Source organism: Eschrichtius robustus, chromosome 21 (genome assembly GCF_028021215.1).
Source record: "Eschrichtius robustus isolate mEscRob2 chromosome 21, mEscRob2.pri, whole genome shotgun sequence".
In the NCBI taxonomy this organism is placed as follows: domain Eukaryota; kingdom Metazoa; phylum Chordata; class Mammalia; order Artiodactyla; family Eschrichtiidae; genus Eschrichtius; species Eschrichtius robustus.
In genome coordinates this window covers 4,708,492-4,726,887 of record NC_090844.1, presented here as the reverse complement: position 1 = coordinate 4,726,887, position 18,396 = coordinate 4,708,492, and the positions used below count along the sequence as shown (strand labels likewise).

The 18,396-nt window shown below is 41.0% G+C and overlaps 1 protein-coding gene across 1 annotated transcript; it reads right to left on the bottom strand.

The window, feature by feature from the left end:
- Window positions 1-6,298: 6,298 nt before the first annotated feature.
- Window positions 6,299-17,355, bottom strand: AGA (aspartylglucosaminidase). Its single transcript, XM_068532061.1, has 9 exons — window positions 17,134-17,355; window positions 15,112-15,265; window positions 13,671-13,783; window positions 12,641-12,753; window positions 11,297-11,411; window positions 10,576-10,651; window positions 9,628-9,735; window positions 8,775-8,908; window positions 6,299-7,358 (listed from the first exon to the last, which is right to left on the bottom strand). Exons 1-9 carry the CDS (start codon window positions 17,258-17,260, stop codon window positions 7,258-7,260), a joined length of 1,041 nt encoding a protein of 346 aa, XP_068388162.1. The 5' UTR covers window positions 17,261-17,355; the 3' UTR covers window positions 6,299-7,257.
- Window positions 17,356-18,396: the final 1,041 nt, after the last annotated feature.

Below are 18,396 nucleotides of genomic sequence, written 5' to 3'. Positions count from 1 at the left end.
TCAAACAAATTGTCTTACAAGATACATATATTTAAAAAATATTACCCTATGTATAATAATCCTTACTAAATGCCCTTAGGTTCGATAGCCACAACTCAAAATATGGGATTTGTCCTCTGTGCCTCAGAATATCAGAGTCATGGATTCGGTGAATTTATCCCCCCCCCCCCCCCATATCTGAAATTTTGTGTACAAGTTAAATTTTTAGAAGCCTAGTGTTGTGGACTGGATGTTTGTCTCCCCACTATTTCCAAATTCACCTATTGAAATCCAGTTCCCAATTTGGTGGTATTAGGAGGTAGGACCTCTGGAAGGTGATTAGGGTTAGATGAGGTCATAAAGGTGGAGCCCTTCTAAGAGTGAGACGCCCTTATAAGAGTTGTCTGTCTGCCAGGTGAGGACACAGCAAGGGGACAGCCGTCTGCAAACCAGGAAGAGGCCCTCACCAGGTATGTGACCTGCCAGCATCCTCATCTTTGTCTTCCGGCCTCAAGAACTGTGAGAAATAAATGTTTGTCGTTTAGGCCACCCAGCCTAGGGTTATTCATTCCAGCAGCCCAAACTAAGACACCTAGTAATTTAAAAAGGACGTGGAGTGTTGGACAAAATGTATTTCGTTAAAGCATATAGATACTTGAGATTATCATTTACATATGATCTAGTTTCTTTAGAACTACATGAATGTATTTGAGGTTATTGAGCATGATGTCTGATCTAGGATTTGAGAACCTTCCAGACTGCTCTTGCTGAAGGAGGAAAAAAAATTAAACAGCAGCTTCTTGAAGAATAGAATTAACTGTAGTGGCTGCACCCTTGTTTGGATAAACCTGATTGACAGAGGCAGAGACAAGTGACATGTTCTTGACACTAACTAGTTATTTGGCCTTCTCTCTAAGTTATGAGTCACCTCTCAGTCTCAGCTTACTCAGCTACAAAATACAAAGTTAGACTCAGGGATCTCAAATGTGGATTTCACTTATGAAACTCAGATCCTGTGAACCATGTTTTATATTAATAAAGTGAGTTTTAACAAGCTTTGATGTATTATATATATATATAAAATTTTTAAAATTCTAGAAGAGAAAGGCTTATCATGGTAGCATCAGTGACCTTCTTATCTCCCATCTCCTCTCCTCATAAGAAATTGCTCAATGATCTCTCCTGCTGATAACCTCCATATCATTAAGGGGGAGTGATGCTTTTGCTTCTTCTCTGATTAGTCAAGTTTAGATGATAAAGATTTTACTTATACCTCTCACTGTAGTTAAATCACTATAGTGATGTATTTTGTTTCTTGCTTACCTGTAAACATCTATACCTTTGTTTCTCATTTCATTTCCTGATTTTGCACTTTGTAAGATGAAAATATTACAAAATATTACAAATATCTCCCTCTCCTTTATGTGATCTTTCTTCCCATTTCCGCCTCCTGCCTTCTATCATTTATATTTAAACTTTACTGTTACACATGTCTACAGGTATACGGTTACAGTCTGGTCTTTAACCAGATTAAGTTTTGTGTTGGATTCCAGTACTTGAAGTGATGATTGCAACCATAACACTAGCTTCTCTAGCTCTGCCCACAAGTTCATTCAAGGTGTGTGTGTGTGTGTGTGGGTGTGTGTTGTGGAAGAGCTAAAGCTTAAACCGTGATTCTAATAGTTGAAAATCATTAACAGTGCTTACCTTGTTCTGTTGATATAGTTATGTGGGGACGCAGTGAAATAGGAAGCAGACGTGCTGCTTAAGGCATTTGGGCAGTGATTCTGCTTTTTACCACATTCAGAGATGTGGCATTTCTTCCTAAATGGTAATATAAATCCTGAATATGAAAGGGCTTCAGCAGAGAACAAAATTAAGCTTCTCGCATCTGACACAAGCTTACTTTGTGTGGAGAGTGCCGCTGGCAGCTGCCTGCCCGTTAGGGATGAAAGGAAACGGCATCAGTCACCCACTTGAGCTCAACTTCTGGATCCTTGACAAAATCAGTCGAGAACTTGGAGGGCACAAAGTGTGTGGTCTCTTTTTTCACCTACCCGTAGCCTATCTGAAGGCTCCAATTATTATTACCTGTAGAGCCAGGAAATATTCTCTATGTATTATGATACTGCCAGGCATTTTTTCTCCTGAAGTTTTTCTTCCTCTTAATTTCCTCCCTTCCTCCCTCCCTCTCTCCCTCTTCCACATCCTTCCTTCTTTATTCTCCACCTGCTTCTCTCTCTCTTCTTTCACTTTCTCCTCCTTCTCTCCCCTCCTCCTCTCTTGCTTTTTATCTCACTTTTTCTAATCAACTTTATTCTAGCCTCATATTTTTTTCAAATGCAGTCAGCATGCCAGGCCTGCTGTACAACTACCATCACTAAGCTCTCAAACTGGAAACCGCTGTTTCCTTGGACCCACATCTCCCTCCCAAATGTTACACTCACTCTGTTGGAGAATATCCTGAAGTAACTTCGTAAGACAGGAGGGGTGGAAAGTAAACTTTATGAATCTTACATGTTTATAGAGATCTTTATTTTAGCCCTTACTCTGGTTGATAATTGTTTAATGTTGATCATTTTAATTTTTCCTGAAAAAAAAAAAATAAAAGGAAGGCGTTGGTTGCTTCATCGTTTTCCAGCATCCAGTGTTTTGTAGATGAAAGGTCTGGCACTAGTTTGATTCTCATTCCCTGTATGTCAACAAGTTCCTTCTATTTGAGAGCTTTTAGAAACTTATCCAACAGTTTAGAAATTTCACAATGTCTGCACATGTGTCTTTTTATTTCTCTCTGAAGCAAAATCAGTGAACACTTTAAACTGTGGGAAATGTATTTATATTGAGAAATTCATTTGCCCTATTTTTTTTTTTTTGATCTTTTTTTGTTGAAGATTTTCTTTCCTCTACCTTGCACCGTTTTCATACTATCCTGTTCTTGTTTGAAGGATATTATATTTTAAAATCTCACTGAAAATACTTCTTGCACTTTCTCTTTTACTGTTGTCTTGTGTCCCCAAGTTGTTTCTCTTTCCTCCTGCTTCATTCTGGGATGTATGATTCCTCCTACATTAAGAAAATGGCTTTCATTTTGTAGACTTTTTTCAACTATCCAGCAATCCTAGATTACCATCTAATATTTAAGAATAAGGCAACTGTCAGAAAGTCCACTCTGTGCTCCGTGAACATGGGCAGGGCTTGGCAATTGGCTAGTCCTTACTTTAGGATGAGCTAGCTAGGAGCTGATGGTCTTAATCGCTGCATGCAGAGTGCCTTGTCTGGGAAAAGGAACTCTTTGAGCTAGCTTCCCTAGCTCCTTCTCCAAGTTTATCCAAAGTGTGCAACCTGTGTGTGTGTGTGTGTGTGTGTGTGTGTGTGTGCGTGCGTGCGTGTGTGCATGTGGCAGAGAGTAGGGGGGATTCCTATATATATTTTCTTGTTTTTAACTCTGTATTTCACTAGTTTACTGTATTATTACTGACAGCTGAACTCTTAATCTTCCCAGAGTTGTATGAGCAGATCTTCTTCACCAGTTCTCGGTATAATCTCCTTCACTCTTTTTTGACATTTTTCTTCCGTCTTCTGAATTTTTTGGAAGTCTTCCACTGATCCCCTTGCATTCCCTTTGATATTGTGGACTTATTTTATCTTTATTCTTCTTTTTAAACATAATTTTAGAGCACTAGAGGGAGAGGAAATAAGCACGTGTTTATCATCTTGACTTGTATTATTATACGTTAGGAGGGTTGTGAGAAGCCATTCTTTGAGTAACAGACAGTGATTAAGAAATAATCACCCACAAGCAACATTTCACACATAACTAAGTAGGCTCAGGAACACATTTCACTGATGCTCTTCCTGCCTTGGGTTTTTTCCTTGCAGGGAAGATGCAGTGGGAAAAGGAAGGCGAGTGTGTAGGTGTGTATAAATGCCACCTTTGTGGTCCCAGGCAGAGAATAATGGGCACAAGTAACTGCATATTCACTTGTGGTTTTCCAGTAGCAGTACTGAGTAAATGCAGTGAGTCAGAGGCCGAGGGGCTCGATACGATGCAAATGGTGGCCAGTAAGATACGTGATGTATCAGGTACAGTTGCTCAAAATATTATTTAAAGTCTGATTTCTTGCTTCAGGCTAGATAACAGCAATGATATTAGCCACCATTTACTGAGCACCTTCTGTGTGGGACCCTGTTCTAAATACTTTAGGCAGATCTCCACAGCAACCTGGTAAAGTAGGTACTGTTACGATCCACATTCCCATTTTATAGAAGAGAAAACTCAGGCACAAAGAAGACAAGTTAATTGCTCAAGGGCATACCGCTAGTAAGTGATGGAGCCAGGGTGGGAATTAAGTTCCAGAGTTCCTCTAAGACAGTGTGTGTACGCATATGTGTGTGTGTGTGTGATATATATGCTACAGTATCTCAAAACACTTTTGGCCAATGGTATGCTGGTTAAACTGTCTTTCTAGGGGGAAAACAAGCCCTAATTAGTGATATTTGCTGACATATGTGGTATAAATACTCCCAACATGGCTGATTTCAGGACATTAACAATTTAACCATTGGCTCCCTGGTTAAAGGGTCTCCAATACAACATTGCTTTAGCATCATAAGAACTCAGTTGAGTGAGCTTGGATCGCTTTTATTCTTAACTCTTTGGTTTAATTTTCAATCAGCCTTTATTACCATAAACAGAACAGGAGAGGAAGACAAATGACATTGGTTTTATTTAGGAATGGAAAGAAGTGTTTTGACATTTATGGTGTTTAAGGATTTTGCACAAGTTAGAAAGAAATAGAGACAGATTGCTGGCAATTGGTAGGGACTTTGTTTTCCCACATCTACTCTAATACCTGATTTTCTCATATTATCCACATTCTAGAAACCAAATTTTAATTAAAGAGAATACGTGAGCAACCACGTCTAATGCACAGCATAGAAAGGTCACAAGTTTAAATCAGTTGACCAATTCTTTAGTGCACTGTCCCTGCATTAGAACTATATGATTTCCTGTCCCTTTAACTCAGAAGCAAGTAGGTTGATGATGGCAGCTTTAACTTTCCCCATTATATCCACTTTGAATGTGGCAATGATTTTATCCTTCAAATGGCTATGCTTTTCCAAATACTGAAATATGGCACCTCTTTACTGGCTGACCCTGGGTTGTATATGAAAAGACTCATCGTATAGCACAAATGGGGCACAAACAATTCGCAGATGAACAATTTTTGTAGACCTTGTTATCTCATCTTTTTAACTTCCTAAGACAGGGGTTGAGTATATATTGAGTAACACATAAATAGCATAATACTCAAGAAAACAAGCAAAAAATTTAAATATGCCTTTTTAGAAGCTTTTTTAAAGGTCTAGGAATCTTTTTTAAAATATGACCAGTAAAGTGACATAAATAGGTCTTAATCTATTTTCATAATTAGCATCCAATTAAGATACATATTTATGTCATCAGTTTTTAATTCAAATGAAGTTAATTAAACTATTAAGATACTGAGTTCAATTATGTTCTTAGCTCCAAATTCAAATACCAAGCATCAGATGTAATAACACTTTAAAAAGAAGTCCAACAATTAAAAATTATGGGCTTTAAAAGTATATTATAGTCTATGTATGATATCTCAATTAAAAAGGCATTATGCTTATTATTTGCCTTTTGAAACAAAAAGGGATCATTTGAGCGCTGGTAATGGAAACAGACCCTTTTTTTGTTTATGTGTATATAGTGCACATATGTATGTCTAACAACTTCAGGTCAGAATTCTATACATCAGGATTGGCTAAACTTCTAATTTGCTGGGGAGTAACAGGCCACGAAGACTTTCAGATTCATTTTTCTGGTGATACATGGCTGCCTAACATGTCAACGGATGGCAAACGCACAGAACAGGCATTTCGTCTTGATATAAATACATTCCCAGTTTAAATCTGGCTGCTTTTCCCTTGTTCCAAGGCCCCGTATCAGATGTCAGCAAGTCGAGGTGCCTCGGGGGAACCCACAAAAGTCAGATTTCCCCTTCCGCTCTGTGAGTGTGAGGCTGCGGGACTGCTTCCTTATTAGCTCTCAGGCTGCCGTCAGCAGCTGCTGAGTCCAGCTTTCAAGTTCCCATTTGTGAGGACTCTGATTGGGTGGGACAGAGCAGAGGGCATTTGTGAAGAGGCTCCCCAGACAGTGACGACACATGGCAAGGCCTGAGAACAGGTGACCTGAGGGCATTCTCAGAACTACAGCTTTCTAGCCCTAACTTACAAAGAACATTAAATCTTAAGATGAGTGTAGGACAAAACGGAGCAGATATACTGAAGGTGGGGGACAATATTGTACATACAGTTTTATTAATGACTCCTGATGTAAAAGGAAGGTAATGAAGGCAAAGATGATACTGAGAAAGCCCACTTACAGTCCTGTCTAGTTGTCCGCAGACGGCTGACCGAGCGCTCAGAAAAACAAGGCAGACGAGAGTTACTGACTCACTGCTAATTCAAACCACCAACATCTGCACAAGAGATTAGTAAAACCACAGTACAGATCAAGTTCCCTAAATCATTTTCGGAAGAAATTATCAATACTAAATATTTGTAGCTAAAAGGTCAGAGATTTTTTTTGGTGGCTAAAAACCTTCACACATTGAGAGCACCACCAGAGGAAAAAGCCCAAGAAAATCAACACAGTTGCTCGTCAGAAGACGGCCCACGTTTTCTAATACGTGCTAAACAAAACGCACCTTTATGATTAACAGCATTCTTTCCTCTTCAGGCTAGAAGAGAGCATTATGTACAACTGATAACCAGTGATAAGAGACATATTACTCTAAGGTACTGAGGTTCAATCAGGACTTATCATGCTGTGACTCATTGTTACTTTTTTCTTCGGGTCTAAAAACGTTGGCTACTCTAATTATTTTAAGTATCCAAATATAGATTATTTCTTGTGGCTTTACTATATCACTATGGAAATAAATCCCCAAAGGAGCAATTTCTTGAAACACTGAGCAGAAATCCAAATATCACTCAAAATTTAAACATATACAAAATACATACACACACATATTCATTTTCAGGGGATATACAAAGCTTAAATAAAAACAGATAATAAAAATTTTTCAGATATAGAAAGTGAAAATGCTCTTTTAGCATAAAATTTTTGTGCTTATCTTACACAAAGAATTTTAGAATACATGAGGCACATTATACGATGACAGTGAGTAGCCTTTTCAGCCTCTGTTTCTTTCTTCTTTAAGTATAGATGCGGACAGAAAAGATGGATTAGATGCAGTCGACTTTTTCCTCAGTTGGCTCACTTTTTAGGGGATTGTAAACCATGAAATGAAACTGAGTAAATGTTGAAAGTTTATTGCAGGCAGCACCTGGGGCCAAGAAGAGAAAAAGTTGTTTGGTTAAATAGAGAATGCACATGTAATTTACAACCAGTACAGACATTGCTTCCCCACCTGGACACTGGCTGTTGTGTACCTGCTGTCCAGTCAGGCCACACGGAAGTGCGCTGTGTGTCCCCCTTAGTGCAGATTAGTTGACAGTCCATGAGGGCAAAGAAAGGCAGTGGGAAAGCCATCTCTTTGAACCTCGGAATATAGGCTGATTTTTTGCTCCTATACATAATGCGGTCATTGCTACTGTTATTTTAATGTTTTCATATCCTTTTCGTAGAAGAAGAAAATTTTCAGGCACACACTAAAAACTGTATTTCCCTAGTGACTAGGCCATTCCCTTCATCCATCCATAATCCTCCCCTCCCCAGGCACCCTGCTCTTTTCTACGCTTCTACACGGGTAGAAAGTGAGCCTTGTTTTGTCAGGATGCTCTCTGTCAGACAACAGTGATTTCTTCCCCTGCTCAGACACCTGGAGGGAGCCCTTCTAATGCCATTACTTTAAATATAAGGGGCTGGTCAATTTTAAATTCATCTACAATTATATAATTATCATTTTTACATCCTGTTAAATCTAACTTTGAGCCTTCTAAGGTTTATTTCCTAAGAGGGAATCAATGAAACTGATTTATTTTAGACACAAAGCCTCCCCACCCATAACTTATATTGACTTTTGTATTTTAGTACTTAAAAAGGAGTAAGGAATTCCTCAAACAAGTTTTTCAGACACCAAACTGTGGGAAGTAAAAGATCAAAGCGCAATAATAAGCAGTCTACCCTAATAAGCTGTATTGATCAGTAGGCTGTGTACCTTCCCCACCTGCAATCCCACTAATGAGGAGCAGCGGTGGTTGATCTGGAAATGCTTTGAAACTGTGATAGGCTCACACGGAAAGTAAATGAAGCAAAGGACGTGCCTCAAATACAGCGCAAAAATAATTCTGCTAACGCCTTTAGTTTGCTAATTAGTAATACATTTTGTACCTGGGAGCCCTGAGATCTAAATGACTGAGACCTTTAAATAATGAACAGAGAAGTGGGGAAGATCATTTATCCCTACCTACTTCTAATGAATAAAAGCATTTGACTAGATTAGCCCATCTCAGCATGTACTTGAGCCGAAGCTAAGCTTTCCTTAGGACAGACGTCAAGGGTAAGACGGAAAAGCCGAAGACTGGACCCTGACCACTGCCAGTCGACAGAGGAGAGTTTCGGGTGTACTTCTAACGCTCTGGGGGTCCTGACACATCAACAGTTAACATGTATCCACTGCCTACTCAATATAGCCCCTGTTTCTACTGCAGAGGACTAAAATACCCAACAACATTTTAAAGTCTCTGTCCTCATCGACATTTGCAGGTTCATATAAATATGAATTTCAGATAAAACTTACCATAACTTCCAGTCACGTTAGCACATACCACAGCCCCAAAGAAGTTGGGAAAGTACTTCTGGATTCTTAAAATCACTTTTTGGCATGCTGTGGTTGGGTCTTTTCCTCTTCTCATATACTCTACAGCTTGGTAGCTGATTTAAACAGAGGCAAAACTTTAGTATCACAGAGTAAACTAACTCCAAATTTGGTTACTTGAGGTTAGACATCTAAAACCATCAAAATTGTCACATTTGACAAAATACAGTGCATGTTAAGTGAAAAGAGGTCTGTAACTCCTGTGAAAGTATCAACAGGAAAGGAAGTAAACCTTGATACCATGTCTACCTTTTCAACTAATCCACCCACTCATTTCAGATAAGGACTTTTTGGCTTCAGCTGAATAACTGTTACTTAGTAAAAACAGCCTGAAGTCATGAAGTATAGAGGTTATATTTAAATAAGAAATGGGGCTACAATCAATGGGGGAAAAATACTAGGCATGCGCAAAACATCCAGTTGCAAGGATTATCTCTCAGTAATTAATTGTACACAGTGACTGCATTTCCTACTTTTATCATCAATTATCACGGTTCCTTTACTCAGTGGCCTTACGTAAATTATTTAAATAGATCCCAAGCATTCTCATCTGTGAAGCAGAGTGAGCAGTATTATTCTGTTTCAGAGGGCTATGATTACTTCATTTGAATGATGAGGACTGTCAAAATGACGGTGTCAGGAGCTGGGAAGCAGGGCTTCTGAAAAGCTCTCGTACACACAAATTCAGATCACGCGGCACAGACAATTACTTTCTCTCTTGAGGGACAATATCTCCTTCTAAGATCTCTGAAGCCACAAACGTGGGAGGGCGCACCTTGGGAGGAAGCGCATCAGTATGTCGCCGTCCCCGGTGGCTGCTGCAGCCCCTGCAGTGTCGTCGGCATAGGCCCCAGATCCAGGTATTGGCGAGTCTCCTATTCGACTTTGGGAGGGCACAGCGTGGTCATTCAGGACAGGAAGTCAAGTGCAGAAAATTCTTTTGGGAGACGTTTCTACTTAGTCACTGACTACTGTTTCAAGTAAATTCTTCATCAGAATACAGAGACTACACTCTCCTTAGTTTTCCCACTTAGGTTTTCATACACCTGCATTCATTACATGAGAATCACACAGCAGCCCATCATACGTGGCGGGATGGCACAGGTTCACGGTGACTGTTCCACCATCGCCATCCTTTATCATCTCATTTCTGGATTATCTCAGCAGGTTCCAACTAGTTTTCCTCACCTACAATCTATTCCTGCTGTCTAGGTCAGGTGCCAACATTTTACTCAAGTTTTTCCTTGTAATAAACCTTCCACGCTTTTCTACTACTTTGAAGTAAAATCCAGAAATCCTTAAAGACCCCCTGAAATCTGGCTCTGGTCTTCCTCCCCCGCACCCGACAGATGTGCGGTTTTGTTTCTGGCCATTGGGAGCCCTGAACCTGAGCCTGTGCTACTTTGGATCTGCTAGTGCCTTGGCCTGGATGTCCCTGGTCCCTCTCTCAGGGTCAGGGTCAGGGTCAGCCCCCAGCCCCTCTCTCCAGGCCTCCCTGATGGCCCCAGCTTACTCTGGTCACACCTCCATCCCTCAACTCTGCAGCCCTGGCTGAGACACCTTCTCCTTTGCACTTAGCAGCTACTAATCTATTTTCTTTCACGATAACCTTAGCTGTGAGAGTAGGGTTGTGCTTTGCATTTTGCATCCCCCATAGCACCTAGGACATATTGGTTGATATTCAGTACATATTTTTGAGATCTGGTCTTTTAGAAACACTAACCCAGGTATTTTGAATTTTATACCATTTGTAGATGTACCAGCAGCAATATTTCCCATCTTATGGATGACAACCATGCCTAGAAATTAAAAAAAAAAAATCATTGTAGGTATCAACTCTAAAGTGTACCTCAAATATAACCAAATAATTGAGCAGTTGGTAATATAAATATCCTCTTCCATTATTTTCAGGTAGAAGACAATAGGAATATTGGGAATATTGAAAATTACACCAGTGGTAAAATCTGTGTTTTATAATGACCTTGTTTCACAGCATCATTTTGTAGACATCCCATATCCTCACTTCAAATTGCTCACTTTTCAATGCTTTTTCAAAGGTAATGCCAAAGAGAATCACGGCTATAGACTAATGGAAATTTTCAACATTACAGGAAATGACTGGAAAGATCATTTGAATGCGGCAAACGTAACATTATTAAAGAACTAAATATCAAACAAAGATTTAAAAATCCCCAAGTGAATAATCATTAGATTTATGTATAAAGTAATTTACCAAAATGTATACAGATGATATGAAAAGAATGTGTGTGTGTGTGTATATATATATGTGTGTGTGTGTGTGTGTGTATTTTTTTTTTCTTAATTGCCAGTTAATCAAAATCACCTTCTGGTACATGGTTAAGGATAAAGAAGTTAAGAACTACAGGAAGGCAATTAAAACTAGCTGAACTTTAACCATAAAAACGGTATAGAAGGCAAATTACCAATAGTATCATGACCGTAGCTATCTCCCGTTTCTTTGTAGGTAGAACCATCTCGCTTTAAGATACTAGGTGGTTTGTAGGGTCCACAGTATTTTGAAGCATCTGGTATAACATTCTGTAAACAAGATTTAAGTTTTATTTTTTAGAAAGGGTGATTTTAGAAACCAGCGTGTAGTTATGTACAATCGCTAAACATTAGCAAGAAACCAAAAGGACATCGGGTAACTGAAAGATAAGAATTAAAAGCCAAAGGTTAGCTAAGTCTTATGTGGACAGATGGATATAATTTTACTAAATACCTAGCCTAGTCTCAGAATTATATAATACGGAAGAGACATTTATATTATCCGGAAAAGATCCCCAGTTTTTCTCTGTATATGCCAAAAATTCTCAGCACAATGGCAAATATAAATGAAGATTTTTAGATTAGATTTTTTTTAGATTTCTCAAAGAAATCAGGTACAGAACATGACTTTTAAATTTCAGAATTTGTTCCCTGACCAAAGAAGAGCTACTCTGAAATTAAAGCAAAATCTATTTTAAAATCTTCTATTTTTCAAAGCTAGGTACATGTGAACATATCCTGAGCTGTACTCTCAGATTCTTTTATGAATCTTAAAGGCTCAGGAAAATAATCCAAATTCATAAGTTCAGGTTGTGGATATGGATTAGTGTTAAAGCAAGAAACCTACAACTCATGTCTTGCTCATTTGCGCACCAGGTGCCTCCCATGACCTGGTTTCATGCAGTGGCCTCTTTCAAGTGACTCCCTGGTTACTCAGAGGTAAATAGGATTTGGCGAAGAAACAGGTAAAAGACTAACACACTCCACAGCAGGATTCTGGATAGCAAAGACAAACCGATTTAGGCTAAAACTCCCATTGACTTAAAGATAAATTATCTTCCTGGTAACATACTAGACACCTAATAGTATAAATCCTCAAGTTAAAAAAGGGCGAGATACTGGGTATACTTCACATAGATAAAATATAAGAAATATTTTAGACTAATGGTTTCCAAACTTTGTTTTCTTAAGACATGGAACCTTTTGTTACAAGGGAACACAGCAGAGCAGTTCTGAGTGAGGCAGCGCTTCTCCCACAGCAGAACCTTCACAGCTTGAAACCACTGCCAGGGGCCGGGAGTTCCCCACTCAGGACGTGGCTCGGATGCAGCTGGGGAGCTTTCGAGAACATCCTGTGCCCAGAGTTGGCACCAGTCGTTGGTTCTGAAGTGCCACCAGGGCACTGATTAGCACCGTAGGCAACAGGTGGATGACCGAGAGTGGAAGGGGTGCCACGTAATATTTTCAGTAACTGACTTTTACAAATCATGCATACGTACCCTCCAGTAATTTGGCTGGCAATTCCAGGCAAGCCAATCTGAATGAAGGGCACAAGAAGCATCGGTAGATAAATCCTCGTTGATAAACCCCATACTTTCGGCAAACTTGGTGGCTGGAGATGAGGAAGAAAAATGTAAACGAGTTAAGTATTATCTTTTAAACAAAATGTATGCACAGGAAGTGCTGTGGGTCAGCTGTCTTGCATGTGGAGTGCAGCCATCCTGGGGGTAAACACAGACGGTCAAGGGAGTATTCACACGTGAAGAGTGTCATGGGCATCAGTTTCTAGATCTCGACTTCCCTACATCCTTCCTGACCCTGATCTGCCGAGACCCTTGGTGGGGGGGTGTGATGACAGCTCTCCTTTCCCACCTTCCCTCCAGAATCTCCCTGCTTCTGCTTCACAAAAGGAAAGGGACACCTCGGAACAACCGCGACACTAACTGGGGTGCAATGCCCAGAGCGTAAAACAACGTTGAGGCACCAAATAAAGGCACCACCGGATTCCATGAAAGACTGACAGCTCCTGTGTTTGTCAGGTGGTTTTCCATTCTGTTTCAACAGAATTGAAGGGTGCCTACTGGAATTGTGAGCTAATACTTGGTTAAGAATGATCTTTTTGAATACAGATCACGGTATGGTTTTGGGTATATACCTTGGGAGGTGTTCAAGGAAGTGCCATTGCCATAGCAAAACTCCATCCGTTCCCATCTTCTGTTATCTTATGCGCCTTGGGTCTTACACCCATAAAAATGTAATACAAGAAGAGAAATAATGCTGAATCCTGTTTCCCTCCAGCAATTACTCATTTATTAATAATAAACTGATTTCTAAAAATCCTATTTTAAAAATGAAGAAAGTACAATTTAGAAGTTAAGTAACTTATCCAAAGTTAAATAGATATTAAGTAAAACAGCTTGAATTTGAACTTAGGTCTGCTTTTATCCACTATTTTATACTGAGTCCTTTTTTCACAGTGAAGACGATAGACACAAGACTACATAAAAATTGAGTACAGTTAAAACATACCTGACTCTCCTGCTAACAGCGTGTGTGTCGTGTGTTCCAGTACTTTTCGTGCTACACCGATGGCGTTTTTAATTCGTCTAAGATCTCCCACTGCTCCTACGTTCATGGTAGTACTGCAAGAAAAAAGTGCAGTAAGATCTATTAAGGTATTTTTATAGGTTCACAAATTTTTAAAAAATTGCTTTACTTCAAGCTATAGTGTTGTGTAGGATAAACTTCACTGTCTTAACGTAGACGTGACGGCACATCCATGAAGTTCATACAAATTCCCACATTCAGACATATTAGGGAACAAACAGAGAATCCATTACCCCTATATTCCCAAAGCACTAAAATTCTCAGTTTCCCATGGCTCGTTTTAAATATGGCTTTTGAAAGGGGTTTTAAGGCTTCAGGTCAGGCAACCCACAGCGATTGCAGTTGGTGGGTAAACGATGGTTTACCAGGTCAGAGACGTATTTCTGTACCTTGGGGTTCTCCCTGTTCTAAGGAGACTACCTACCTCAATGTGATAGTTTTCTACTATGATTATGATTTTTCCTTTTTTTTTTGAAATAAAATTTTTATTGAGGAATAGTTCATTTACAATGTTGTGTTAGTTTCAGGTGTCCAGCAAAGTGAACCAGTTCTATATATGTATATATTCTTTTTCAGATTCTTTTCCATCATAGGTTATTGTAAGATATTGAGTATAGTTTCCTGTGCTATACAGTAGGTCCTTGTTGTTTACCTATTTTATGTATAGTAGTATGTAAATGTTAATCCCAACCTCCTAATTTATACCTCCTGTACCCTTCCCCTTTGGTAACCATAAGTTTGTTTTCTCTGTCTCTGGGTCTAGTTCTGTTTTGTAAATATGTTCATTTGTATCGTTTTTTTTAGATTCCACAAATAAGTGATATCATACGATATTTGTCTTTTTCTGTCTGACTTACTTCACTTAGTATGATAATCTCTAGGTCCCTCCATGTTGCTGCAAATGGCGTGACTTTCTTTTAGTTGAGGGGGAAACGCCTTGTGTTTGGAAAGGCCAAGTACAATATGCTAGGGGTTTTGACCTGCATCAAAACTTATATATTGCGGGGAGAGGGATAAATTGGGAGATTGGGATTGACATATAACACACTACTATATCTAAAACAGATGAACAACAAGGACCTACTGTACAGCACAGGGAACTCTACTCAGTACTCTGTAACCACCTACATGGGAAAGAACCTAAAAAAGAGTGGATATATGTATATGTATGTGTATAACAGATTCACTTTGCTGTATACCTGAAACTAACACAACATTGTAAATCAACTCTACCCCAATAAAAATTTTAAAAAACACATATATTTGTCCATCTTGCTCTCCGTAGAAGACTCATCAACTATAAATGTAACTCAACCTGCAGCGGAGGTGCAGAGAGCACCAAGGCGTTTCAGGGCGCGCCTACCCGTCCATGATCATGGCGTCCAGGGTGGTCTCTCCGGACTCGTCGGGGCTGCCGCCGAAGCCCACGGTGCCGTCACAGCGCTCCTGCTCACACGCCGCACAGCCGCTCTCAACCGCATCCAGCGCAGACCCTCCAGCCGCCAACGTCCTCCACGCTGGCAATCAAATCCCAAGAGTGCTCGTGTAGACACGAATTTTTTTTTTTTCAATGCCAAAAGGCAACAAACCAAAAACGGCTTGAAAACTCCTATTTTTAAAACTGTTTGCACATTTACTGCAAGTTAAACTGAAATTTTCGTCTATCAGGTGCTGCAAAGAAGTCAGAGTGATACAGACAGAATTATGTAACACAACCCTTTACCGTGAAGAATTCAGACTTTGGCTACTGATGCAAAGTTAGGGTTTTTTCACTTATTAATACCTCTTTCTACTGTGTGTGTGTGTGAGAAAAGAAGTATTCTCTCCTTCAGTTTTAAAAGTTACAACGGAAGCTACTAAAAGGCAAACTGAAAATTCATGAAATCATAGCCCCGTAAATTTCTTCTGCATCATCAGCTTATTAAAAATATACCAGCAAGTCTCCATAACAACAAAATAACAGCAAATAGTTACAACGTGGGCTTCACGTGGATAATTCATTTAATCTTTCAGGTACTGTACAATTACTATCCTTATTTTAAAGAGGAAGAAACAGACCCAGAGAGGTTATTTGTTCAAGGTCACACAGCTAGTAGGCAGCAGCGTCTGGATTCAAAAGTAACCATTTTGGTTCCAGGGGCCATGCTTTTAACACTAAACTATGTTCTCCAGAGCCCCAAACATGGAAAAGAGGGGAAAAAAAAAAAAAAGGTGTTCAATAGTCAATTTCTTTACTAATAAAAATAGAATTCCTTGACGGGTTAATGCCACTATAGGTAAATAATAAGCATTACTACTGAAAGAACAGGCTTGAAAGTATATTTAGAGAAGTTCCCCCCCTCTGAATACAGACAACATACACAGAATTGTTCCCAGCCCAGGGCCCTGAACTTTCTTTTCTGTCTCATCATCGCTGGGAATTTCTTTCTCACAGCCTGTTTCCTCTTTTTTTCTCTGAATCATTTGCACTGCCTATAACATACAAACTTAGCTCCATCAAATTCTAAGGCTAATTCAGCCCCAGAAAATCATATTAGCAGCCTCAAATGGGGGAGAAGGGGTCCGAAACTACTCCTAGGGTAGTGTGTCTTGAACTGAATGAAACAAGTACGATAAGAAAATGACAAGGTCATGGTATGTACAGGATGGTATCAACGCACGTAAGCCAGGCACCTGACTCAGACTGGGTTTGAGGGCAGTAAATGAGGGAGGTCTTCCTGGAAGAGGTAATATCTTAGTTTGGTAGTTCTCAATCCTGACTGCAAATCAACATCACTTAGGCAGCTTTAAAAAAAAAAAAAAAAAAAAAAAGCTTTGGATCCAGCAGTGAAAGGAAAACCTCAGGAGGCAGGGCCCAGGCACGGGTCCTTTTGAGAAGCTCTGAGAATGATCCTAACGTATAACCAAGGTTGGAACTCCTTTTCCAGGTGGCAAATACAGCGCGTCAGCATGGAGCAACAAAAAGTGCACGTAAAGTGAGCACGCGTTGTGGGGGAACTTAGTCGTCGGCGCAGCCTAAGTAAGAGGGTACTGGGGAGATGTGACGGGCTCCAAAGGTGAGGTGGAGAGGCAGGGAAGGGCTGGAGGTCACGCAAAAGCCGGCGTCGGAGCCACTGGAGGAAGAGTCTGAGCAGAAAGGCCGTAACTGCTCCGGGTCGGCAGCAGGGTGGAAAATACAGTGACTCGGGGCTGCAGAGAGGGAGTCACAAAAAACGCTGAAGGCCCGAAATGCAGCAGTGGCGGGGAGGAGGGTCCATGTGCCCGAGGCGCCGCGGCTGCAGGAAAGGCTGCGGAAGGCCCGCCTCCCGGCTCCCAGCCCCTCGGCGCGGTCGGCGGCGGCCCGCCCCACCCGCGAGCTCTGGCAGCGCAGCCCCCGGCCCCGCACCTGCTACGGCTGCATTCCTGAAAGGCCAAGTGTTGAGGATCAGGGGCAGCGGGCCGGAGCTGCACACCGGGGCCCGGCAGAGCAGCAGCAGCGACAGCAGCAGCCGGAGGCTCGGCTTCCGCGCCATGGCCGCCCACCGCCGCCAAGAATAAGCCCGACGAGGCCCACGGCCGGCCGGCCCCCGTACCTCCGCGGCTGGGGATCCCGGAACTCGCGGTCCCGGCGCCCCGCCCACCTACCCGCCCCGCCCACTCCGCCGGCTCCCTTGGGGCGCGGTCCGGGCACCTCAACTCTCGCGAGAACTGGCCTCCTCCTGGGGACCGCGGGAGGTTTTCGTGCCCATTGGGCGCCGGGGTGTCTACGCTACCGTCCTTAAGTCTACGCAGATTTTTTTTTTTTTCTTTAATATTCAACCGAAAGTTAGTATGAAATTGCTCGGCCTTGGCTTACACGACCCTGGGAGCTTTCAAGTTTTATTTTAACGTGTGAGCCTCTTATGAAAAGTTGAAGTCGCTAAGTTTGCGAAGCTCACAGCGTGCTCCGTGGGTGCCTGGCCGCAGAGATCCGGGATGGGTTTTGAGTGTAGGTGAGGCGGCCTGGCTTACGGCCACGCTTCGTTTAGATTTCTCCCACCCTACCTTCGGTCGTCTTTCCTCTACAACTTTTTGTAGGACGTCCTCTGGTTTTGCATCTCTGAGCTGAAAGAAATGGAGACACTGGAGAAGCAGAAATCTGCCGTCTCCCCAGCTCAGGGAAGTGTACCTTCCCGCGCCTCCGGGGCACGAAGCTTCCTCTGTGCCTTTCTGAATGTGTTTTACCTTACGCCTGGCACCATCACGTGCTTAATAAATGTTTGAATAAAGGCGGAACGGAGACTTTACCTTGTTGAAAGGTGAACTGAAGCGTATTAAAGGTTCTGGGAACTATGTTTTAAGTAGACATCCCATAAAACAATGATTGTTGAAAAGTGCGTTTATAACCTTTTACTTAACGTCTATGTAATTTGCTTGTTCTTAATTAGATTTACTCTTGGAAATTTCATGAGACATTAAACAGCTAATCATCATTTTAAGTTATCTTTCTTGCTGACAAATTCTGCAACAGAGATAACGAGCTTATTTGACTTTGTTAACCGAGGTGGAATAAAAGTACTATATTTAATGCTGAGAGCTCCAAAGACCTGCCTCTTCTAATTAAGTGACAAACTTAAATTAGGTTTTGTTTACCGAAGATTAGCCTAGATCATGTGAAATTGAAAAACAT

Excerpts from the sequence above, each read along its gene's own strand:
- AGA (XM_068532061.1), bottom strand. The coding sequence starts at position 17,260 with ATGGCGCGGAAGCCGAGCCTCCGGCTGCTGCTGTCGCTGCTGCTGCTC. Across the intron at positions 13,784-15,111 it reads GACGCCATGATCATGGACGG|TACTACCATGAACGTAGGAG; the intron begins GTAGGCGCGCCC and ends TTTTTCTTGCAG. Across the intron at positions 12,754-13,670 it reads GCTGTTAGCAGGAGAGTCAG|CCACCAAGTTTGCCGAAAGT; the intron begins GTATGTTTTAAC and ends CCTCATCTCCAG.